Source organism: Nerophis lumbriciformis, linkage group LG27 (assembly GCF_033978685.3).
Source record: "Nerophis lumbriciformis linkage group LG27, RoL_Nlum_v2.1, whole genome shotgun sequence".
Classification (NCBI taxonomy): domain Eukaryota; kingdom Metazoa; phylum Chordata; class Actinopteri; order Syngnathiformes; family Syngnathidae; genus Nerophis; species Nerophis lumbriciformis.
In genome coordinates this window covers 38,487,511-38,514,856 of record NC_084574.2, presented here as the reverse complement: position 1 = coordinate 38,514,856, position 27,346 = coordinate 38,487,511, and the positions used below count along the sequence as shown (strand labels likewise).

The 27,346-nt window shown below is 43.2% G+C and overlaps 1 protein-coding gene across 1 annotated transcript in view; it reads right to left on the bottom strand.

Moving 5' to 3' along the window:
* Positions 1-2,711: 2,711 nt before the first annotated feature.
* The window catches only part of aars2 (alanyl-tRNA synthetase 2, mitochondrial (putative)), a 31,729-nt gene continuing 7,094 nt past the window's right edge, over positions 2,712-27,346 (bottom strand). Inside the window, exons 5-22 of the mRNA XM_061987959.1 lie at positions 26,776-26,920; positions 26,581-26,708; positions 26,405-26,513; positions 26,294-26,332; positions 26,119-26,233; positions 10,314-10,441; positions 10,115-10,250; positions 9,884-10,053; positions 9,708-9,821; positions 9,512-9,652; positions 9,297-9,434; positions 9,124-9,227; positions 8,943-9,051; positions 7,931-8,056; positions 7,762-7,872; positions 3,205-3,288; positions 3,016-3,129; positions 2,712-2,945 (exon numbers count right to left, since the gene is read on the bottom strand). Coding sequence (XP_061843943.1) covers positions 2,712-2,945; positions 3,016-3,129; positions 3,205-3,288; positions 7,762-7,872; positions 7,931-8,056; positions 8,943-9,051; positions 9,124-9,227; positions 9,297-9,434; positions 9,512-9,652; positions 9,708-9,821; positions 9,884-10,053; positions 10,115-10,250; positions 10,314-10,441; positions 26,119-26,233; positions 26,294-26,332; positions 26,405-26,513; positions 26,581-26,708; positions 26,776-26,920 — 2,245 coding nt within the window. The remainder of the gene's footprint in view (positions 2,946-3,015; positions 3,130-3,204; positions 3,289-7,761; positions 7,873-7,930; positions 8,057-8,942; positions 9,052-9,123; positions 9,228-9,296; positions 9,435-9,511; positions 9,653-9,707; positions 9,822-9,883; positions 10,054-10,114; positions 10,251-10,313; positions 10,442-26,118; positions 26,234-26,293; positions 26,333-26,404; positions 26,514-26,580; positions 26,709-26,775; positions 26,921-27,346) is intronic.

Sequence of the window (27,346 nt, the reverse complement as noted above, 5' to 3'; positions counted from 1 at the left end):
CTTGGTTGACAAGACTCTGCAACATCGCGTGGACATCGGGGCGGTACCTCTGGATTGGCAGACCGGGGTGGTGGTTCCTCTCTTTAAGAAGGGGAACCGGAGGGTGTGTTCCAACTATCGTGGGCTCACACTCCTCAGCCTTCCCGGTAAGGTCTATTCAGGTGTACTGGAGAGGAGGCTACGTCGGATAGTCGAACCTCGGATTCAGGAGGAACAGTGTGGTTTTCGTCCTGGTCGTGGAACTGTGGACCAGCTCTATACTCTCGGCAGGGTCCTTGAGGGTGCATGGGAGTTTGCTCAACCAGTCTACATGTGCTTTGTGGACTTGGAGAAGGCATTCGACCGTGTACCCCGGGAAGTCCTGTGGGGAGTGCTCAGAGAGTATGGGGTAACGGACTGTCTTATTGTGGCGGTTCGCTCCCTGTATAATCAGTGTCAGAGCTTGGTCCGCATTGCCGGCAGTAAGTCGGACACGTTTCCAGTGAGGGTTGGACTCCGCCAAGGCTGCCCTTTGTCACCGATTCTGTTCATAACCTTTATGGACAGAATTTCTAGGCGCAGTCAGGGCGTTGAGGGGATCTGGTTTGGTGGCTGCAGGATTAGGTCTCTGCTTTTTGCAGATGATGTGGTCCTGATGGCTTCATCTGGTCAAGATCTTCAGCTCTCACTGGATCGGTTCGCAGCCAAGTGTGAAGCGACTGGGATGGGAATCAGCACCTCCAAATCCGAGTCCATGGTTCTCACCCGGAAAAGGGTGGAGTGCCATCTCCGGGTTGGGGAGGAGATCTTGCCCCAAGTGGAGGAGTTCAAGTACCTAGGAGTCTTGTTCACGAGTGAGGGAAGAGTGGATCGTGAGATCGACAGGCGGATCGGTGCGGCATCTTCAGTAATGCGGACGCTGTATCGATCCGTTGTGGTGAAGAAGGAGCTGAGCCGGAAGGCAAAGCTCTCAATTTACCGGTCGATCTACGTTCCCATCCTCACCTATGGTCATGAGCTTTGGGTCATGACCGAAAGGACAAGATCACGGGTACAAGCGGCCCAAATGAGTTTCCTCCGCCGGGTGGCGGGGCTCTCCCTTAGAGATAGGGTGAGAAGCTCTGTCATTCGGGGGGAGCTCAAAGCAAAGCCGCTGGTCCTCCACATCGAGAGGAGCCAGATGAGGTGGTTCGGGCATCTGGTCAGGATGCCATCCGAACGCCTCCCTCGGGAGGTGTTTCGGGCATGTCCGACCGGTAGGAGGCCACGCTTAGGACCCAGGACACGTTGGGAAGACTATGTCTCCCGGCTGGCCTGGGAACGCATCGGGATCCCCCGGGAGGAGCTGGACGAAGTGGCTGGGGAGAGGGAAGTCTGGGCTTCCCTGCTTAGGCTGCTGCCCCCGCGACCCGACCTCGGATAAGCGGAAGAAGATGGGTGGATGGATGGAAGTTTCAAGCATAAAATGTACACATGGGAAAATATTAACTGCTTTAAACATGACTAGGAATAAAGAAAGAAGTGTTATTCTCCACACTACATACATGCATCATCAAGCAGGAATAAAGTGTTATTCTCCACACTACATACATGCATCATCAAGCAGGAATAAAGTGTTATTCTCCACACTACATACACGCATCATCAAGCAGGAATAAAGTGTTATTCTCCACACTACATACATGCATCATCAAGCAGGAATAAAGTGTTACTCCCCACACTACATACATGCATCATCAAGCAGGAATAAAGTGTTACTCCCCACACTACATACATGCATCATCAAGCAGGAATAAAGCGTTATTCTCCACACTACATACACGCATCATCAAGCAGGAATAAAGTGTTATTCTCCACACTACATACACGCATCATCAAGCAGGAATAAAGTGTTATTCTCCACACTACATACATGCATCATCAAGCAGGAATATCGTGTTATTCTCCACACTTCATACATGCATCATCAAGCAGGAATAAAGTGTTATTCTCCACACTTCATACACGCATCATCAAGCAGGAATAAAGTGTTATTCTCCACACTACATACACGCATCATCAAGCAGGAATAAAGTGTTATTCTCCACACTACATACATGCATCATCAAGCAGGAATAAAGTGTTATTCTCCACACTACATACATGCATCATCAAGCAGGAATAAAGTGTTATTCTCCACACTTCATACATGCATCATCAAGCAGGAATAAAGTGTTATTCTCCACACTTCATACACGCATCATCAAGCAGGAATAAAGCGTTATTCTCCACACTACATACATGCATCATCAAGCAGGAATAAAGCGTTATTCTCCACACTACATACATGCATCATCAAGCAGGAATAAAGGCAAGATGTTTTTAAAAACATTTTATTTCACATTCAGGACTTTTGCATGATAGATTGTCCACTAGGATTGAGGGGTGGGCGGGGCTTAAGTCTCATTGAGTTGGACGTCAATTAGATGTCACTTCCTGTTCCTGCGGACGCCGGCCATCAAGGATCCTGATGTCACTTCCTGTTCCTGCGGACGCCGGCCATCAAGGATCCTGATGTCACTTCCTGTTCCTGTGGACGCCGGCCATCAAGGATCCTGATGTCACTTCCTGTTCCTGCGGACGCCGGCCATCAAGGATCCTGATGTCACTTCCTGTTCCTGCGGACGCCGGCCATCAAGGATCCTGATGTCACTTCCTGTTCCTGCGGACGCCGGCCATCAAGGATCCTGATGTCACTTCCTGTTCCTGTGGACGCCGGCCATCAAGGATCCTGATGTCACTTCCTGTTCCTGCGGACGCCGGCCATCAAGGATCCTGCGGGCAAACTGCTCCGCCCACCTGACAGCTTGTGTGATGTCGGCGCTACTTCCTGTCCCCCGAGCCACCACAGCGGTGCCCCCGCCGTCGCCGCCCAGCTGGCGACACACCGCCACCGCCCAGTCCGAAGCCGAGAGCGCCGCAGAGTCCTGAGGGCGAGACCGGAGCCAATGAGAGTCTTGGAGGCGGGCCGGCCATCCACAGGTGAGCACAGTTTACCTTTGGCACCTGACAAGCACAAAAAACTTTCCCAGAATGCCTTTGGTGCGCCAGCAGCATCACGTGACTTTGAGGGCGGGCCCAGCTCAGCTGATTGACAGTCTTCATCACCACCTGACAGGAAACAGGAAGAACAGCTGCTAATGCTAATGCTAACGCTAGCCACCTGTCCGGTGGGGGCGGGCATACCGAAAGAGACTCCGCCTCCACAGAATCCACCAGAAGGTCTATGTCCTCGTTCTTGTCCAGCAGACTCTGAGCCTGCACTGCTGCCTGCAAAGCATCATGGGAAACATCACATCTATACTCCCAATTGATGCACACTCGTCTACTCATTCTTTACTGCATCAGCAGTCTAAGTGTACTTACACTCGTCTACTCATTCTTTACTGCATCAGTCGTCTAAGTGTACTTACACTCGTCTACTCATTCTGTACTACATCAGTAGTCTAAGTGTACTTACACTCGTACTCATTATTTACCTCATCAGTAGTCTAAGTGTACTTACACTTGTCTACTCATTCTGTACTACATCAGCAGTCTAAGTGTACTTACACTCGTCTACTCATTCTTTACTGCATCAGTAGTCTAAGTGTACTTACACTTGTCTACTCATTATTTACTACATCAGTAGTCTAAGTGTACTTACACTCATACTCATTCTTTACTGCATCAGTAGTCTAAGTGCACTTACACTTGTCTACTCATTCTTTACTGCATCAGTCGTCTAAGTGTACTTACACTCGTCTACTCATTCTGTACTACATCAGTAGTCTAAGTGTACTTACACTCGTACTCATTATTTACCTCATCAGTAGTCTAAGTGTACTTACACTTGTACTCATTCTTTACTACATCAGTAGTCTAAGTGTACTTACACTCATCTACTCATTCTTTACTGCATCAGTAGTCTAAGTGTACTTACACTTGTCTACTCATTCTTTACTACATCAGTAGTCTAAGTGTACTTACACTCGTCTACTCATTCTTTACTGCATCAGTAGTTAAGTTAAGTTAAAGTACCAATGATAGTCACACACACACACACTAGGTGTGGTGAAATTTGTCCTCTGCATTTGACCCATCCCCTTGTTCACCCCCTGGGAGGTGAGGGGAGCAGTGAGCAGCAGCGGTGGCCGCGCCCGGGAATAATTTTTGGTAATTTAACCCCCAATTCCAACCCTTGATGCTGAGTGCCAAGCAGGGAGGTAATGGCTCCCATTTTTATAGTCTTTGGTATGACTCGGCCGGGGTTTGAACTCACAACCTACCCATCTCAGGCCGGACACTCTAACCACTTAGTCTAAGTATACTTACACTTGTCTACTCATTCTTTACTACATCAGTAGTCTAAGTGTACTTACACTCATCTACTCATTCTTTACTGCATCAGTAGTTAAGTTAAGTTAAAGTACCAATGATTGCCACACACACACTAGGTGTGGTGAAATTTGTCCTCTGCATTTGACCCATCACCCTTGATCACCCCCTGGGAGGTGAGGGGAGCAGCGAGCAGCAGCGGTGGCCGCGCCCGGGAATAATTTTTGGTGATTTAACCCCCAATCAACCTTTGATGCTGAGTGCCAAGCAGGGAGGTAATGGCTCCCAATTTTATAGTCTTTGGTATGACTCGGCCGGGGTTTGAACTCACAACCTACCCATCTCAGGCCGGACACTCTAACCACTAAGTCTAAGTGTACTTACACTTTTCTACTCATTCTTTACTACATCAGTAGTCTAGGTGTACTTACACTCGTCTACTCATTATTTACTACATCAGTAGTCTAAGTATACTTACACTTGTACTCATTCTTTACTGCATCAGTAGTCTAAGTGTACTTACACTTGTCTACTCATTCTTTACTGCATCAGTAGTCTAAGTGTACTTACACTTGTCTACTCATTCTTTACTGCATCAGTAGTCTAAGTGTACTTACACTTGTATACTCATTCTTTACTGCATCAGTAGTCTAAGTGTACTTAGACTAATCTTTACTACATCATTAGTCTAAGTGTACTTACACTCGTCTACTCATTCTTTACTGCATCAGTAGTCTAAGTGTAATTACACTTGTCTACTCATTCTTTACTACATCAGTAGCCTAAGTGTACTTACACTTGTCTACTCATTCTTTACTACATCAGTAGTCTAAGTGTACTTACACTTGTCTAATCATTCTTTACTACATCAGTAGTCTAAGTGTACCTACACTTTTCTACTCATTCTTCACTGCATCAGTAGTCTAAGTGTACTTACACTAGTGTACTTGTACTACATAAGTAGTCTTTACCTACATAAGTGTACTTACATCTGTACTTATTCTTTACTACATAAGTAGTCTTTACGTACATAAACGTACTTACACTTGTACTTATTCTTTACTACGTAAGTAGTCTTTACGTAAAAAAGTTTACTTATACTTGTACTAAGTGTGGTAGTAAGTGTGCAGTGACAAGTATGTGAAAGTGCAGTACACTGTGGTAGTAAGTGTGCAGTGACAAGTATGTGAAAGTGCAGTACACTGTGTGGTAGTAAGTGTGCATGATGCCGTAAGTGAAAGTGCATTACTCTGTGTGTTAATAAGTGTGCATGATGCAGTGTGTGAAAGTGCAGTACACTGTGTGGTAGTAAATGTGCATGATGCAGTGTGTGAAAGTGCAGTACACTGTGTGGTAGTAAGTGTGCATGATGCAGTGTATGAAAGTGTAGTATACTGTGTGGTAGTAAGTGTGCATGATGCAGTGTGTGAAAGTGCAGTACACTGTGTGGTAGTAAGTGTGCATGATGCAGTGTGTGAAAGTGCAGTACACTGTGTGGTAGTAAGTGTGCATGATGCAGTGTGTGAAAGTGCAGTACACTGTGTGGTAGTAAGTGTGCATGATGCAGTGTGTGAAAGTGCAGTACACTGTGTGGTAGTAAGTGTGCATGATGCAGTGTGTGAAAGTGCAGTACACTGTGCGGTAGTAAGTGTACATGATGCAGTGTGTGAAAGTGCAGTACATTGTGTGGTAGTAAGTGTGCATGATGCAGTGTATGAAAGTGTAGTATACTGTGTGGTAGTAAGTGTGCATGATGCAATGTGTGAAAGTGCAGTACCGGTGCACTGTGTGGTAGTAAGTGTGCATGATGCAGTGTGTGAAAGTGCAGTAACTGTGTGGTAGTAAGTGTGCATGATGCAGTGTGTGAAAGTGCAGTACACTGTGCTGTAGTAAGTGTGCATGATGCAGTGTATGAAAGTGCAGTACACTGTGTGGTAGTAAGTGTGCATGATGCAGTGTGTGAAAGTGCAGTACCGGTACACTGTGTGGTAGTGAGTGTGCATGATGCAGTGTGTGAGTTAAAACTACACTGTGTGGTAGTAAGTGTGCATGATGCAGAGAGTGAAAGTGCAGTACACTGTGTGGTAGTAAGTGTGCATGATGCAGTGAGTGAAAGTGCAGTACACTATGTGGTAGTAAGTGTGCATGATGCAGTGTGTGAAAGTGCAGTACACTGTGTGGTAGTAAGTGTGCATGATGCAGTGTGTGAAAGTGCAGTACACTGTGCGGTAGTAAGTGTGCATGATGCAGTGTGTGAAAGTGCAGTACACTGTGTGGTAGTAAGTGTGCATGATGCAGTGAGTGAAAGTGCAGTACACTGTGTGGTAGTAAGTGTGCATGATGAAGTGAGTGAAAGTGCAGTACACTGTGTGGTAATACGTGTGCATGATGCAGTGTATGAAAGTTCAGTACACTATGTGGTAGTAAGTGTGCATGATGCAGTGTGTGAAAGTGCAGTACACTGTGCGGTAGTAAGTGTGCATGATGCAGTGTGTGAAAGTGCAGTACACTGTGCGGTATGTAAGTGTGCATGATGCAGTGTGTGAAAGTGCAGTACACTGTGTGGTAGTAAGTGTGCATGATGCAGTGTATGAAAGTTCAGTACACTATGTGGTAGTAAGTGTGCATGATGCAGTGTGTGAAAGTGCAGTACACTGTGTGGTAGTAGGTGTGCATGATGCAGTGTGTGAAAGTGCAGTACACTGTGCGGTAGTAAGTGTGCATGATGCAGTGTATGAAAGTTCAGTACACTGTGTGGTAGTAAGTGTGCATGATGCAGTGTGTGAAAGTGCAGTACACTGTGTGGTAGTAGGTGTGCATGATGCAGTGTGTGAAAGTGCAGTACACTGTGCGGTAGTAAGTGTGCATGATGAAGTGTGTGAAAGTGCAGTACACTGTGCGGTAGTAAGTGTGCATGATGCAGTGAGTGAAAGTGCAGTACACTGTGTGGTAGTAAGTGTGCATGATGCAGTGAGTGAAAGTGCAGTACACTGTGCTCTAGTAAGTGTGCATGATGCAGTGTGTGAGTTAAAAGTACACTGTGCTCTAGTAAGTGTGCATGATGCAGTGTGTGAGTTAAAAGTACACTGTGCTCTAGTAAGTGTGCATGATGCAGTGTGTGAGTTAAAAGTACACTGTGTGGTAGTAAGTGTGCATGATGCAGTGTGTGAGTTCAAAGTACACTGTGCTGTAGTAAGTGTGCATGATGCAGTGTGTGAGTTCAAAGTACACTGTGCTGTAGTAAGTGTGCATGATGCAGTGTGTGAGTTAAAAGTACACTGTGCTCTAGTAAGTGTGCATGATGCAGTGTGTGAGTTAAAAGTACATTGTGCTGTAGTAAGTGTGCATGATGCAGTGTGTGAGTTCAAAGTACACTGTGCTGTAGTAAGTGTGCATGATGCAGTGTGTGAGTTCAAAGTACACTACCTCTTTGGTCTGGATCTTCCTGACTGCAGTGTTGCTGCTCCTCTGCAGAGTCTTCAGGCGCGCCTGCAGTTCAGCACGCAGCCACTGGGGGCTGGGCGTGTTGTCCACTGCCTGCAAGACAAAGTGCGGGGTCACACAGGAGGTGTGCTGCAGGAAGGTGGCCACTTACGTCAGAGAGCACGCCCACTTCCTTGGCCAGACTCTGGGCGGAGTCCAGACAAGAGGAGGCGGAGCTTGTCATTCTGGCTGACAGCGATTCCACATCCTGAAGTAGTGACTGCCCCGCCTCTCGAGCCTGAATGTGATGTGTGCATGATTTATTCTTTCTCACTTCATTTATTCAATAATGATTTATTCTTTCTCACTTCATTTATTCAATAATGGCTCACAGTACCTATGCTAACATGTACCTTCATTCTCAGCCTTTATGCTAAGTTAGGCTAACATTTACCTTCATTCTCAGTCTTTATGCTAAGCTAGGCTAACATTTACCTTCATTCTCAGCCTTTATGCTAAGTTAGGCTAACATTTACCTTCATTCTCAGCCTTTATGCTAAGCTAGGCTAACATTTACCTTCATTCTCAGTCTTTATGCTAAGCTAGGCTAACATGTACCTTCATTCTCAGTCTTTATGCTAAGCTAGGCTAACATTTACCTTCATTCTCAGCCTTTATGCTAAGTTAGGCTAACATTTACCTTCATTCTCAGCCTTTATGCTAAGCTAGGCTAACATTTACCTTCATTCTCAGTCTTTATGCTAAGCTAGGCTAACATGTACCTTCATTCTCAGTTTTTATGCTAAGCTAGGCTAACATTTACCTTCACTCCCAGTCTTTATGCTAAGCTAGGCTAACATTTACCTTCATTCTCAGTCTTTATGCTAAGCTAGGCTAACATTTACCTTCATTCTCAGCCTTTATGCTAAGCTAGGCTAACATTTACCTTCATTCTCAGTCTTTATGCTAAGCTAGGCTAACATTTACCTTCATTCTGTCTTTATGCTAAGCTAGGCTAACATTTACCTTCATTCTCAGCCTTTATGCTAAGCTAGGCTAACATTTACCTTCATTCTCAGCCTTTATGCTAAGCTAGGCTAACATTTACCTTCATTCTCAGTCTTTATGCTAAGCTAGGCTAACATTTACCTTCATTCTCAGCCTTTATGCTAAGCTAGGCTAACCTGTGTTGCGTCACGTCCCGTCACCGCGACAACCCGACTGATTCCTCTGACCAGCTGTTTCTCGGACACAATGACGAGGTCGTGGATGGCGGCGGTGTGCAGCAGGTGACTGAGTGCACAGGTAAGGGGCGGAGTCAAGCAGCTGGGCCGAAGCTTTTCAAAATAAAGTGCAGGTTCTTACGTTCCACAGCAGAGTTCCACCGACGTGTGTCTGTCCGTGGGATCTTCCAGCAGCTCAGAGACCGGAACGGACACCGACACCACCCGAACCGGGTCAGGGTACACCTGAAAGACAAAGAGACAGACAGCTTTTATTGTGAAAGGAGGAGCCTGAAGACCGTGTGGTGGGGTCACCTCGTCCACCGTCCTGAGACCCGCGATGCTCTTGGCGCTCTGCAGGGCTACTTCCTGGACGTAGACCGGCTGGTTGGCCAGCACCACCTGGTTGACACAATCCTCCACCTGCTGCAGCTGGCCCCTGCTCAGTGAGCCCTGGACAGGAAGTAGCACATTGAGAGCCCTGGACAGGAAGTAGCACATTAAGAGCCCTGGCTGCTGGGCTGGCACACCTTGTAGCTGAAGTCCAGGCGGAGGCGGTCCGCCGACAGGTGGGAGCCTCTCTGCTGGACCGAGGGGCCCAGAACCTTCCTGAGGGCCAGGTTGAGCAGGTGCGTGGCCGTGTGGTTGACCATGCACGCCAAGCGGTGGGCCTGAGGACCCAGGTGGTCAAGCAGAGACATGGAAAGGGGCGTGGCCACGACTCACCTGGTCCAGGTGGAGGTGCACGGCGTCTCCCGTCTGGAGGGTGTGGGCGGCCGTCACCTGGTGGACCACGTACCCCCCTGCCCGGAACACGGCCTCCACGGAGAAAGGCACTTCCTGTCAAGCGGCACACGGTCACCAGTGCGGCGAAGGGGTGATGCAACTTCCTGTCAGCTGACCTGCAGGTCGTCCCGCACCAAGTAGCCCCGGTCGGCCGCCTGCCCCCCCTGCTCGGCGTAGAAGGAGGTCCGATCCAGAATGACGCCGCAGCGCTGGCCCTCCTCCACGTGCGACACCAGCCGCTGGCCGTCAAACAGCGCCACCACCGACGCTCGGCATGCTGGGAAGACTGCGGGAGAGGAGAGGCGGGGTCAGCCTGGGACCTGGTGGAGGTGTGGTGGATGTGGTACCGTAGCGCTTCTGCTCCAGTCTGTACTGGTACTTGAGGCGCTGGTCCGTGTGAGTCACTCCAAGGCGCTGCAGCTCTGCCAAGGTGGCCACGCTCATCGCCAGAAGAGGGGGGGCGTCGCCGTGCTCCACCGCCGCCTGACACCACACATGGAGCACGTGGTCAAGTACAACACCCCGCCAAAGTAAAAGTGGCAGCACCTTGTGGTTCTGTGCCATCAGCAGGTCCAGCTGCTGACGGTCCACCAAGACTCCTCGCTCCTCCAGCATCAGGTCCACCAGGTCCAGAGGAAAACCCAGGTCCCTGTGCAGAGACCACGCCACCGCCGCTGACGTGGTGGACACACCTGCTCTTTACACACTTGTACACACTTGTACATACTCATTACTACTGTACACACTTGTACATACTCATTACTACTGTACACACTTGTACATACTCATTACTACTGTACACACTTGTACATACTCATTACTACTGTACACACTTGTACATACTCATTACTACTGTACATACTTGTACATACTCATTGCTACTGTATATACTCATTACTACTGTACACACTTGTACATACTCATTACTACTGTACACACTTGTACATACTCATTACTACTGTACACACTTGTACATACTCATTGCTACTGTATATACTCATTACTACTGTACATACTTGAACATACTTGTACATACTCATTACTACTGTACACACTTGTACAAAATTGTACATACTCATTACTACTGTACATACTTGTACATACTCATTGCTACTGTATATTTTATTTGCGCTTTACCTTCTCCCCCTTGGTTCTATTTTTAGGAAGTACAGTATTGCATTTCATTTTTATGCCGATGATTGCCAGATTTATTTTCCCATGGTACAAAATAACACGGTTCAACGTCTTATTGACTGCCTGCACGACATCAAAGTCTGGCTTTCAGCTAACTTCCTGAGCCTAAATGAAGATAAAACAGAAGTTATGTTGTTCGGTCCAAGTCGCTCTCCCTCCCCCAACGTTGACCTCGGCACTCTGACCCCGTATCTCAGCGACTGTGTCACAAACCTGGGGGTAAAGTTTGACTTAGATTTTAAATTCGAAAAACAAATCAGCAGCGTCGTTCAAAAAAGCTTTTATCAATTACGCCAAATAGCGAAAGTGAAACCGCTTCTATCAAGACATGATCTTGAGAAATTAATCCACGCTTTTATCTCGACTCGTCTTGATTACTGTAATGCCCTGTATGTTGGCATTAGCCAGGCCTCCATCGCCCGCCTGCAGCTCGTGCAGAACTCTGCTGCTCGTCTGCTAACACAGACCCGCAGACGTGAGCACATCACCCCTATTTTAGCGTCCCTTCACTGGCTCCCTGTGCGTTACCGAATACATTTTAAACTCCTTTTATTTGTTTTTAAATGTCTAAACAACCTCGCGCCAACCTATCTCTCCGACCTCCTTCAGCCTTACTGCCCCACCCGATCCTTAAGATCAGCCGATCAGCTGCTGTTGACGGTCCCTGACACAAGGCTGAAGCTTAGAGGTGACAGAGCTTTCGCCGTTGCTGCTCCCAAGCTCTGGAACGACCTACCCCTGAGTGTTAGACAAGCCTCCTCTCTTCCTGTTTTTAAATCTCTCTTAAAAACATACTTTTATTCCATGGCTTTTAACACTGAGTGATATCCATCCTGCAATGGCGCCCCATAATACACCTGCTGTGATCCTGTTTTTATGTTTTTATTAATTCTATTTTAATTATTTATTTTTTTATCGTGTTCTGTTTGTGTTGTGTTGTGTTTGCTCGGTACTCGTTTTATCTTTTAACCTGCTCATTGTACAGCACTTTGGCTACCCCTGTGGTAAATTTTAAATGTGCTCTATAAATAAAGTTGATTTGATTTGATTTATATACTCATTACTACTGTACATACTCATTATTACTGTACACACTTGTACATACTCATTACTACTGTACATACTCATTACTACTGTACATACTCATTACTACTGTACACACTTGTACATACTCATTACTACTGTACATACTCATTACTACTGTACATACTTGTACATACTCATTACTACTGTACATACTCATTACTACTGTACACACTTGTACATACTCATTACTACTGTACATACTCATTACTACTGTACACACTTGTACATACTCATTACTACTGTACACACTTGTACATACTCATTACTACTGTACATACTTGTACATACTCATTACTACTGTACATACTCATTACTACTGTACACACTTGTACACACTCATTACTACTGTACACACTTGTACATACTCATTACTACTGTACACACTCATTACTACTGTACACACTTGAACGTACTCATTACTACTGTACACAATTGTACATACTTGTACACACTCATTACTACTGCACACACTTGTACATACTCATTACTACTGTGCACACTCATTACTACTGCACATACTTGTACATACTCATTACTACTGTACACACTCATTACTACTGTACACACTTGTACACACTCATTACTACTGTACACACTTGTACATACTCATTACTACTGTACACACTTGTACATACTCATTACTACTGTACACACTTGAACATACTCATTACTACTGTACACACTTGTACATACTCATGACTACTGTACACACTTGTACATACTCATGACTACTGTACACACTTGTACATACTCATTACTACTGTACACACTCATTACTACTGTACACATTTGTACATATTCATTACTACTGTACATACTCATTACTACTGTACACACTTGTACATACTCATTACTACTGTACACACTCATTACTACTGTACACACTTGTACATACTCATTACTACTGTACACACTCATTACTACTGTACACACTTGTACATACTCATTACTACTGTACACACTCATTACTACTGTACACACTTGTACATACTCATTACTACTGTACACAGATTAGATTAGATTAGATTAGATTTAGATGTATTGGTCCTTGTTGGGGAAATTCATGTTGACTGCAGTACATTTAAACAATAGACATTACACATCAGCAACAAAAGTAAGAAAAAGACATCATACATGACCAACACATTTACAGGCCTGCTGTTTAGGGCTATAGGGCTATAGCTGCTGTTTAGGGCTATAGGGCTATAGCTGCTGTTTAGGGCTATAGGGCTATAGCTGCTGTTTAGGGCTATAGGGCTATAGCTGCAGGGATAAGGCTTTTCCCGAGGCGGGCCCTCCGGAATTTGATAGTTGTGTACCTGTGCCATGATGGTAGTGAGGTGATGTAGTGGTGTAGTGGGTGAGTCATATCCTGGACTATTGTGTTTGCCAGTCCAATGATGGACCTGTGGTTTAGATCTGAGATGTTGGGTGTGGGTAGGCTGATGATTTTAGCTGCTATATGTGAAATGTGTGTGTGTTTGATTACAGAAAGCATAGTGAAGAAACAGTGGAACAGTACAGAAGGATGACATAGTGAAGAAACAGTGGAACAGTACAGAAGGATGACATAGTGAAGAAACAGTGGAACAGTACAGAAGGATGACATAGTGAAGAAACAGTGGAACAGTACAGAAGGATGGCATAGTGAAGAAACAGTGGAGCAGTACAGAAGGATGACATAGTGAAGAAACAGTGGAACAGTACAGAAGGATGACATAGTGAAGAAACAGTGGAACAGTACAGAAGGATGACATAGTGAAGAAACAGTGGAACAGTACAGAAGGATGACATAGTGAAGAAACAGTGGAACAGTACAGAAGGATGACATAGTGAAGAAACAGTGGAGCAGTACAGAAGGATGACATAGTGAAGAAACAGTGGAACAGTACAGAAGGATGACATAGTGAAGAAACAGTGGAACAGTACAGAAGGATGACATAGTGAAGAAACAGTGGAACAGTACAGAAGGATGACATAGTGAAGAAACAGTGGAACAGTACAGAAGGATGACATAGTGAAGAAACAGTGGAACAGTACAGAAGGATGACATAGTGAAGAAACAGTGGAACAGTACAGAAGGATGACATAGTGAAGAAACAGTGGAACAGTACAGAAGGATGACATAGTGAAGAAACAGTGGAACAGTACAGAAGGATGACATAGTGAAGAACAGTGGAACAGTACAGAAGGATGACATAGTGAAGAAACAGTGGAACAGTACAGAAGGATGACATAGTGAAGAAACAGTGGAACAGTACAGAAGGATGACATAGTGAAGAAACAGTGGAACAGTACAGAAGGATGACATAGTGAAGAAACAGTGGAACAGTACAGAAGGATGACATAGTGAAGAAACAGTGGAACAGTACAGAAGGATGACATAGTGAAGAAACAGTGGAACAGTACAGAAGGATGACATAGTGAAGAACAGTGGAACAGTACAGAAGGATGACATAGTGAAGGAACAGTGGAACACAGGAGGTGAGGTGCAACGTATAGTCCTTTAAGTTTACTGACAGTCTTTGTTGACTTCTTTTTTCAATGTCCGTGGTGTGCTGATCAAAGGTGAGTATATTGTCCAAGGTGAGGCCCAGGTATATAAAAGTGTCAACTCTTTGTGTGTTTATGATGATGGGGTGCTGAGGTGAGGTGAGGTGAGGTGAGGAGAGGTGAGGGGGGGTGGAACCATACTTCTTCTCTTTTTTGACATTCATTTCCTTATAACTGGCTGTGCATGACTCTGTCAAATGTTGTACACACTGCACATACTTGTACACACTCATTACTACTGTACACACTTGTACATACTCATTACTACTGTACATACTCATTGCTACTGCACATACTTGTACACACTCATTACTACTGTACATACTCATTACTACTGTACATACTCATTACTACTGCACATACTTGTACATACTCATTACTACTGTACATACTCATTACTACTGTACACACTTGTACATACTCATTACTACTGTACATACTTGTACATACTCATTACTACTGTACATACTCATTACTACTGTACACACTTGTACATACTCATTACTACTGTACATACTCATTACTACTGTACACACTTGTACATACTCATTACTACTGTACATACTCATTACTACTGTACACACTTGTACATACTCATTACTACTGTACACACTTGTACATACTCATTACTACTGTACATACTTGTACATACTCATTACTACTGTACATACTCATTACTACTGTACACACTTGTACATACTCATTACTACTGTACATACTCATTACTACTGTACACACTTGTACATACTCATTACTACTGTACACACTCATTACTACTGTACACACTTGTACATACTCATTACTACTGTACACACTTGTACATACTCATTACTACTGTACATACTCATTACTACTGTACACACTCATTACTACTGTACACACTTGTACACACTCATTACTACTGTACATACTCATTACTACTGTACACACTTGTACACACTCATTACTACTGTACATACTCATTACTACTGCACACACTTGTACATACTCATTACTACTGTACATACTCATTGCTACTGCACATACTTGTACACACTCATTACTACTGTACATACTCATTACTAATGTACATACTTGTACATACTCATTACTACTGCACATACTTGTACACACTCATTACTACTGTACATACTCATTACTACTGTACACACTTGTACATACTCATTACTACTGTACATACTCATTACTACTGTACACACTTGTACACACTCATTACTACTGTACACACTTGTACATACTCATTACTACTGTACATACTCATTACTACTGTACACACTCATTACTACTGTACACACTTGTACACACTCATTACTACTGTACATACTCATTACTACTGTACACACTTGTACACACTCATTACTACTGTACATACTCATTACTACTGCACACACTTGTACATACTCATTACTACTGTACATACTCATTGCTACTGCACATACTTGTACACACTCATTACTACTGTACATACTCATTACTAATGTACATACTTGTACATACTCATTACTACTGCACATACTTGTACACACTCATTACTACTGTACATACTCATTACTACTGTACACACTTGTACATACTCATTACTACTGTACATACTCATTACTACTGTACATACTCATTACTACTGTACATACTCATTACTACTGTACACACTTGTACACACTCATTACTACTGTACACACTTGTACATACTCATTACTACTGTACACACTCATTACTACTGTACACTCTTGTACATACTCATTACTACTGTACACACTTGTACATACTCATTACTACTGTACATACTTGTACATACTCATTACTACTGTACACACTTGTACATACTCATTACTCCTGTACATACTTGTACATACTCATTGCTACTGTACACACTTGTACATACTCATTACTACTGTACACACTTGTACATACTCATTACTACTGTACACACTCATTACTACTGTACATACTTGTACATACTCATTACTACTGTACACACTCATTACTACTGTACACACTTGTACACACTCATTACTACTGTACACACTTGTACATACTCATTACTACTGTACACACTTGTACGTACTCATTACTCCTGTACATACTTGTACATACTCATTACTACTGTACATACTTGTACATACTCATTACTACTGTACATAATTGTACATACTCATTACTACTGTACATACTTGTACGTACTTGTACACACTCATTACTACTGTACACACTTGTACATACTCATTACTACTGTACACACTTGTATATACTCATTACTCCTGTACATACTTGTACATACTCATTACTACTGTACACACTTGTACATACTCATTACTACTGTACATGCTTGTACATACTCATTACTCCTGTACATACTCATTACTACTGTACGCACTTGTACATACTCATTACTACTGTACATACGCATTACTACTGTACACACTTGTACACACTCATTACTACTGTACACACTTGTACATACTCACTACTGTAAACACTTGTACACAGTCATTACTACTGTACACACTTGTACATATTCATTACTACTGTACACACTTGTACACACTGTACACACTTGTACACACTATACATACTTGTACATACTCATTACTACTGTACACACTTGTACATACTCATTACTACTGTACACACTGTCCATACTTGTACATACTCATTACTACTGTACACACGTGTACACACTGTACATACTCATTACTACTGTACACACTTGTACATACTCATTACTACTGTACACACTGTACATACTTGTACATACTCATTACTACTGCACACACTTGTACACACTGTACATACTTGTACATACTCATTACTACTGTACACACTTGTACACACTCATTACTACTGTACACACTTGTACATACTCATTACTACTGTACACACTTGTACACACTGTACATACTCATTACTACTGTTCACACTTGTACATACTCATTACTACTGTACACACTTGAACATACTGTACATACCTGTACATACTCATTACTACTGTACACACTGTACATACTCATTACTACTGTACACACTCATTACTACTGTACACACTTGTACATACTCATTACTACTGTACACACGTGTTCACACTGTACATACTCATTACTACTGTACACACGTGTACACACTGTACATACTCATTACTACTGTACACACTTGTACACACTGTACATACCTGTACATACTCATTACTACTGTACACACTTGTAGACACTGTACATACTCATTACTACTGTACACACTTGTACATACTCATTACTACTGTACACACTTGTACACACTGTACATACTCATTACTACTCTACACACTCATTACTACTGTACACACTGTACATACTCATTACTACTGTACACACTTGTATATACTCATTACTAATGTACACACTTGTACATATATGCTCTTTAGATAGCAGGAATCTTTGTATACACTTGTATATACTTGTACACATGTGTACATACTCATCACTACTGTACACATTGTACATAATTATAACTACTGTACACACTTATACATATTCATCACTACTGTACACACTTATACTTTATACATACTTATAACGACTGGATGCACTGTACACAAAGGTATTTAGATATAAGTAAAAGGTAATTAGATGTACAACGTATATAATAAATTTAGATATAAATAAGTTAATTAGATGTATAAAGTATATAATAAAAGTATTTCGATGTACAAACACAGTGAAGTTGTCACGTTGTGTAAATGGTAAATAAAAACAGAATACATGGGCAGTGGGCAGTTTGGTTACTGCACGGGCTCTGCCGACCCCGCCCTCCATGAGTCACCACTGCCTTGCAGGCAGGTCTTGGTTGACCAAAGGCTAGGGGATGGACAACCCCGACAGAAAACCCCAGGTCACCCTTGGGCAAGGTGTAGCACCTGGTAGCCTCTCCCTCAGGGTTACGACGTGTTTACCGCTGCCTTGTGGTTAAGGTCTTGGTTGACCGAAGGCTAAGGGAGTAAGCCCCGAAGATAAATCACGGCTTCTGGGTGAGGCTGGACATCCTGGCAGTTCCAATCATGCTACTGTCACAAGGTCTGTGGTGGACCATGCCAATCAGAGCATAGCGACATACTCTACACAAGAGCAGAGATAGACAAACCTATCATCTGGTCAGTCGCTGCAACGAGTCGTGGAATCAGTCTGTCTCGGCCTGGCCTTGCCCCTGAGAAACCTCAATTCGCCAAGTATGTGCTGTTAGTCCCGCAAAATCTAGCAGTACTTGAAACCTCTTGCAAGCAGTTTCATGAAAATGGTCAGGAGAAATAGATTCCATACCGGCTTGGACGTCGCCCGGGTTACCAAGGTCCGCGCTGATCTGTTCACACTCCGACAGACAGTGGAAAGTGAGTCAGGAGAAAGACAAAGAACAACAGGAAGAGAAACCAGTAAGAGTATATCGACAACATTGTGCTTAACAGAGTGGAATGTACGCACTCTGATGGACAGAATATCAGCTGAGCGCCCAGAACGTCAGACCGAACTCGTAGCCCTAGAGCTGGCTAAGTATAATATAGACATCGCCGCACTCAGTGAGACTAGATTACCTGGTTACAACTCTCTGGAAGATCAGGGATATGTATTCTTCTGGAGTGGGAAGGCTGCTGACGACAGGCGAGAGGCAGGAGTTGGACTCGCAGTCAAGAAGGAAATATCCACCATGCTGGACCAAGATCCCATACCAATTAGCGACAGGATTATGACAATGAGGCTCCCACTACAGAAGAAGCTGTATGCCACTTTCATCAGTGTGTATGCCCCTACTATGACAAATCCAGTAGAGGCAAAAGAGAGGTTCTACAGTGAACTCCATGAGACTATAAAATCTGTCCTAACAGATGACAGACTGATCCTAGTGGGTGATTTCAACGCCAGAGTCGGCTCGGACAACAAGAAATGGAAAGGCGTCCTCGGTAGCCATGGGGTCGGCACGTGCAACACAAATGGCGAATTCTTGCTCGCACTATGTTCAGAACATAACCTTGTTATAACTAACACCGTATTCAAGCACAAAGAATCACACAAGAAGACCTGGATGCATCCAAGACCCAAACACTGGCATCTCCTGGACTACACCATAGTGAGACAACGGGACCTGAGAGAAGTGCTGGACACCAGAGCGATGAGGGGCGCTGACTGTGGCACGGATCATGTAATGTTGAGAACGAAATTGAAGCTTTACAGGCGGAAGTATTGTCACAAGACAGGGACAAAACCGCCACGCAAGCTGGATACTGGTGCACTGAGAGTTCATGGGAAGAGAGTAGAGCTGGTTGAGGAAATGAATTGTAGTTTGCGAGAATGGGACATGATGACAGCAGGGTTAGACTTGAATGAGAAATGGGTTGCAATGAGGGAAACTGTACAACACAGCCTGCAATATATTGGGCCATCGAAGAGGAAGCATCAGGATTGGTTCGATGTTCGGGATGAACATCTGCAGGAGTTGCTGGTAACCAGGAACAAAGCTAGGCAGGAGAGGCTGCAGTGCAACACAAGATCCAAAAAGCATGCTTACAGCAGAGCCCAAAGTGAACTACAGACATCCATACACCAGAGAAATGAAATCTGACTGGTGGGAAAGACAGGCAGAAGAGCTGCAGTTTGCCGCCAATAGGAATGATATGAAAACCTTCGTCACAGGCCTGAGAGAAGTCTACGGCCCAACATCCAGAAGGTTGATCCAGCTGAAAGCACAGGACAGCGAGACAGTCCTACAGAAAAAGGACAAGATCTTGGACAGATTTGCATATAATTTTGAGGAACTGCTGAACCACCCTGGAGATTTAGCAGAGGAAGCCACATATGCTATAGCGCCCGGTAGTAGAGCCTGAATGAGTCGCCTGATATCTCCGAATTAACAAGAGCAATCAACACAATGCAGGAAGACAAAGCCCCAGGTCGTGACGGCATTCCAACTGAGGTGTGGAAGTCTGGGGGTGCCCAGTTGTTGACCTGTCTGCATAAGATGATCAAAGATATTTGGGCAACTCATCAGATACCCCAGGAGTGGAAGGATGCCAGCATTGTACCACTGTTCAAGAAAGGAGACAGAAGAGAGTGTGGGAATTAAGTGAAGTGAAGTGAAGTGAAGTGAAGTGAAGTGAATTACATTTATATAGCGCTTTTTCTCAAGTGACTCAAAGCGCTTTACATAGTGAAACCCAATATCTAAGTTACAGTTAAACCAGTGTGGGTGGCACTGGGAGCAGGTGGGTAAAGTGTCTTGCCCAAGGACACAACGGCAGTGACTAGGATGGCGGAAGCGGTGATCGAACCTGCAACCCTCAAGTTGCTGGCACGGCCGCTCTACCAACCGAGCTATACCGCCCCACAATTATCGAGGCATCTCACTCTTAGCCATTGTCAGTAAAATATTCTCAAGAATGCTTCTGAATAGGTTGAATGAACAGATCTCGCCAGAGGTACTTCCAGAAACTCAATGTGGCTTCAGACAAGGAAGGAGCAAAATGGACATGGTCTTTTGTCTGAAACAAGTGCAGGAAAAGTGTATTGAGCAGAACATGCCGCTCTACGTGGTCTTTATTGACTTCAGTAAAGCTTTCGACACGGTTTCAAGGCAAGGATTGTGGCAAGTTCTCAAGAAGTATGGATGTACAGACAAGTTTGTTGAGCTTATTGAGGCGCTTCATACGGACATGCAGGCAAATGTGGCACTGGGTGGATCTGTCTTGAAGGACTTCCCAGTCAGCAATGGAGTGAAGCAGGGCTGTGTTCTAGCACCAACCCTGTTGTCACTCTACCTATCAGCCATGCTCGAGGTTGCTTTCAAGGACACATCAAAGGGGGTCTACATCCGGACAAGAACAGATGCAGATCTGTTCAAGGTTGCTCACCTTCGAGCAAAGAGCAAGACAGCAGTAAAGGTTGTGAGAGAATTGCTGTTTGCGGACGACAGTGCTATAGTTGCGCACAATGTAGAAGACATACAAGATCTTGTGAACAAGTTTGCAGCAACAGCTGGTCAGTTCAGCCTCAAAATAAACATCAAGAAGACGAAATGCTTGTACCAGCCACCCAAGTATGAGCCCACATCCTCCCTACCAGGGGAGGTCTGTGTCATGGGAGACCCCCTTTTGCAATGCCGGACAGTCAAGTACCTCGGATGCACAGTGACAGAAAATGCCAAGATTGATGATGAGATCAAACTGAGGATGGGGAGAGCGAGTGCTGTGTTTGGGAAATTAAGGGAAAGACTCTGGAACAACAGGCATGTCTCTATTTGCGTCAAGTGCAAGGTGTACAGAGCAACTGTGCCAGCTACACTTTTGTACGGTGCTGAAACTTGGACCCTTTATAGGTTGCAAGTCAGAAAACTTCACGCCTACATGATGCGCCACCTTCGGACCATCATGGACATCTCCTGGAGAGACAAAATCCCGAACACAGAGGTACTAAGTCGTGCTGGACTGCCATCGATGGACGACATCTTAACCCAAACAAACCAGAGATGGATCGGGCATGTAGAGAGAATGAGTCACGAGCGGCTCCACTCGGCATCTGCTCTACTCACAGCTGGAGGAAGGGAAACGAAACCGAGGGAGGCCAAGGCTACGGTACAAGGACACCGTTAAACGGAATTTGAGGGAACTGAAGATCGACACTGCAACCTGGCAACTGAAGGCAGAAGACCGGGCTGAGTGGAGGACTATGATCCGACCGAAATGAAACAGTCATTGTCGCACCCGACAGACTGCTATGATGATGAGACTGCAAAGACAAGATATTTCATGTTCACACTGAGAAACTTTGTTAATTTTTGTTGCAAATAATCATGAACTTAGAATTGAATGGCAGCAACACTTTGCAAACAAGGCATTTTTACCAGTGTGTTACATGGCCTTTCCTTTTAACAACACTCAGTAAAGGTTTGGGAACTGAGGAGACACATTTTTGAAGTGGAATTCTTTCCCATTCTTGCTTGATGTACAGCTTAAGTTGTTCAACAGTCTCCTTTCTCATATTTTAGCCTTCATACATTTTCAATGTCTGGACTACAGGCAGGCCAGTCTAGTACCTGCACTCTTTTACTATGAAGCCACGCTGTTGTAACACGTGGCTTGGCAATGTCTTGCTGAAATAAGCAGGGGCGTCCATGATAACGTTGCTTGAATGGCAACATATGTTGCTCCAAAAGCTGTATGTACCTTTCAGCATTAATGGTGCCTTCACAGATGTGTAAGTTACCCATGTCTTGGCCACTAATACACCCCCATACCATCACACATGCTGGCTTTTACACTTTCACCCTAGTCCGGATGGTTCTTTTCCACTTTGGTCCGGAGGACACGACGTCCACAGTTTCCAAAAACAATTTGAAATGTGGACTCGTCAGACCACAGAACACTTTTCCACTTTGCATCAGTTCATCTTAGATGAGCTCGGGCCCAGCGAAGTGTTTCTGGGTGTTGTTGATGAATGGCTTTCACTTTGCATAGTAGAGTTTTAACTTGCACTTACAGATGTAGCGACCAACTGTAGTTCCTGACAGTGGTTTTCTGAAATGTTCCTGAGCCCATGTGGTAATATCCTTTACACACTGATGTGGCTTTTTGATGCAGTACCACTTGAGGGATCCAAGGTGCGTAATACCATGGCTTACATGCAGTGATTTCTCCAGATTCTCTGAACCTTTTGACGATATTATGGAGCATAGATGGTGAAATCCCTAAATCCCTTGCAATAGCTGCTTGAGAAATGTTGTTCTTAAACAATTCGCTCAGGCATTTGTTGACAAAGTGGTGACCCTCGCCCCGTCCTTGTTTGTGAATGACTGAGCATTTCATGGAAGCTGCTTTTATACCCAATCATGGCACCCACCTGTTCCCAAATAGACTGTTCACCTGTGGGATGTTCCAAATAAGTCTTTGATGAGCATTCCTCAACTTTCTCACTCTTTTTTGCCACTTGTGCCAGCTTTTTTGAAACACGTTGCATGCATCAAATTCCAAACTAGCTAATATTTGCAAAAAACAAAGTTTCTCAGGGTGAACATGAAATATCTTGTCTTTGCAGTCTATTCAATTCAATATAAGTTGAAAAGGATTTGTTGTATTCTCTTTTTATTTACTATTTACACAACGTGACAACTTCACTGCTTTTGGGTTTTGTATATACAGTATATATACAGTGTAATGTATAAAGTATATATGAAAAGTATTTAGATATAAATACAAGTTGATTAGATGTATAAAGTATAAAATAAAAGTATTTAGATATAAATACAAGTTGATTAGATGTATAAAGTATATAATAAAATTATTTAGATATAAATAACAGGTATTTAGATATAAATAAGTTAATTAAATGTATGAAGTAAATAATAAAAGTATTGATATAAATAAAAGTTAGATGTGTAAAGTATATAATAAAAGTATTTAGATATAAATTAAAGTTAATTTGATGCTGTAGAAAATGGATGGATGGATGTATAAAGTATATAATATAAGTATTTAGATATTAATAAAAGGTATTTAGATGTATAAAGTATACAATAAAAGTATTTAGATATAAATAAGTTACATAGATGTACAAAGTATATAATAAAAGTAGGGCTGCAACTAACGATTAATTTGATAATCGATTAATCTGTCGATTATTACTTTGATTAATCGATTAATAATCGGATAAAAGAGACAAACTACATTTCTATCCTTTCCAGTATTTTATTGAGAAAAAAAACAGCATACTGGCGCCATGTTCTTTCAACTTGCCAAATAAAACAAGGAAAATGTTACAAAAATGCACACTTTTGACACCCCTGTTATAGATAATAAAAAAATTAAATCTGATAAATCTATGGATAAAAAGCAGAGCCTGGCGACGCATGCACGTTTATCATAACTCTCTCTCTCTCTCTGCCCCTCCCTCTCTGCCCGTACAATTTGTTTTGTTTTTAACCATCTTAACCCTGAACGTACATTGAAAATACACGCAACCCTAACTCAAAATGCCGGACATTTGAGGCATTTAAGAAACACCGCCCGACAGCCCCGCAAAAGAGGACATGTCCAGTGAAAAGAAGACGTATGGTCAGGACCTAGCCCGATCGACCGGTTTCACCGGACATGTCCTCTTTTGCTAGCATGCTAGCAGCTAATGGGCTAGGCTAGACTGACCATACGTCCTCTTTTCACCGGACATGTCCTCTTTTGCGGAGCTGTCAGGGCGGAGTTTCTTAAATGCCTCAAATGTCCAGCATTTTGAGTATTGTTTACACAACGTGCAGTACGCTACTTAATATGTCCGTGTGGAAACTCGTTCGGTACACTTCCGCACCGAAACGAAACCCCCGTACCGATACGGTTCGATACAATTACACGTACCGTTACACCCCTATTATTTTGATTATTGTTTCTCAGCCGTTTGTAAATGTTGCAGTTTATAAATAAAGGTTAAAAAAAAAAAAATTGAAAACAAAAAATACGTAGCCTCAGCGCATGCGCATAGCATAGATCCAACGAATTGATGACTAAATTAATCGCCAACTATTTTTATAGTCGATTTTAATCGATTAGTTGTTGCAGCCCTAAATAAAAGTATTTAGATGTATAAAGTATATAAATAAGTTATTTAGATGTATAAAGTATACAAATAAAAAGTATTTAGATGTATAAAGTATATAAATACAAAGTAATGTATAAAGTATATAATAAAAGTATTTAGATGTATAAAGTATATGAATACAAAATATTTAGATGTATAAAGTATATAAATAAAAGGTATTTAGATGTATAAAGTACAGTATATAATAGAAGTATTTAGATGTACAAAATATATAAATAAGTTATTTAGAGGTATAAAGTATATAAAAGGTAATTAGAAGTATAAAATACATAAATACAAGGTAATTAGATGTATAAAGTATATAAAAGGTAATTAGAAGTATAAAATACATAAATACAAGGTAATTAGATGTATAAAGTATATAATAAAAGGCAATTATAGGTATAAAGTACATAATAGATGGTAATTAGAGGTATAAAGTACATAATAGAAGGTAATTAGAGGCATAAAGTACATAATAGAAGGTAATTAGAGGCATAAAGTACATAATAGAAGGTAATTAGAGGCATAAAGTACATAAATAGAAGATAATTAGATGTATAAAGTATATCATAGAAGGTAATTAGAGGTATAAAGTATATAATAGAAGGTAATTAGCGGTATAAAGTATATAATAGAAGGTAATTTGAGGTATAAAGTACATAAATAGAAGATAATTAGATGTATAAAGTATATAATAGAAGGTAATTAGAGGTATAAAGTATATAATAGAAGGTAATTAGATGTACGGTATAAAGTATATAAATAGAAGGTAATTAGATGTATAAAGTATATAAATAGAAAGTAAATAGATGTATAAAGTATATAAATAGAAGGTAATTAGAGGTATAAAGTATATAATAGAAGGTCAGTAGATGTATAAAGTATATAATAGAAGGTAATTAGAGGTATAAAGTATACAAATAGAAGGTAAGTCTGACCAGGAAAGAGTTGGTGTGTGTCTTGCATCATGCGGAGTGTTCGTCCAATCAGATTGCTGCCCTGCTGCAGAGAAGACAGGAAGTGATCCTCGTTCTGGTTGATGACGTCCATCACCTGTAAGGGACTTCCTGTTAGGTCACATGACCAGCGTGCAGCGTTGCAGGTGTGACTCACTCTGTCGGCCTCACGGTGCAGCTCAGGATACACCTGGCCCTGGACACACACACACACACACACACCTGGATGAATGAAGACTCAGGGGGCGGGGCTTACAAGGTGTAGTACCAGGGTGTGTGCCACGGTGGGCACCAGGCTGGCCAGAGTCCCCGGAGGAGCCCGCAGAACTTCCACACAAAATCGGACGGCTCGCCTGAGGATCTTCCTCAGCACCAACCTGACAGGAAGTAGAAAGTCACCTGAGACTGGGATTGGCTGACCAGGCCAGTTGGTGCAGGACTCACTCCGCCCCCGACATGCCAGGATGGACCCCGTCAGCAATGCAGACCGCCAGCGTGCGCACGTGGTCAGCCACCACCCTGTAGGCCACGTCCACCTGCGTCCCGCCGCCGTACGCCTCCACGCCACTTCTCTGAGGACACACGTGACGCTGACCTCATGCTGGCCACACCCACCTGCTGGATGCTGGCCACACCCACCTGCTGGATGGCGTCCAACAGCGGGACGAAGAGGTCCGTATCGTAGTTGGACTTTTTGCCTTGAAGGATGCGGACCAGTCTCTCCAGTCCCATCCCCGTGTCCACGCTCTGATGGGGCAGGGCACGCAACTGGAGCTCCGCCTCCCTGACACACATGGAACACCTGTGAGAGTGTGTGGGTTCTTGTATTTCTACCCTTCTTGAGACACCAACAAGGAAAACTATCTTCCACATGAGGAGGTGTGAACAAGTGAGACATAAATCATGCTGACAATAACATTGCATCTAATAGACAATGTCTCATGTGTGGTGACATCATCAACATGAGGCTGCTCCCCCTCTGGTCAACATATGTAATAACAAGTGTGCGTAAACTTTAGAAGTCCGCCCCCTCTGGTCAACATATGTAATAACAAGTGTGTAAACATTAGAAGTGCTCCCCCTCTGGTCAACATATGTAATAACAAGTGTGTGTAAACATTAGAAGTGCTCCCCCGCTGGGCAACATATGTAATAACAAGTGTGTGTAAACATTAGAAGTGCTCCCCTTCTGGTCAACATATGTAATAAC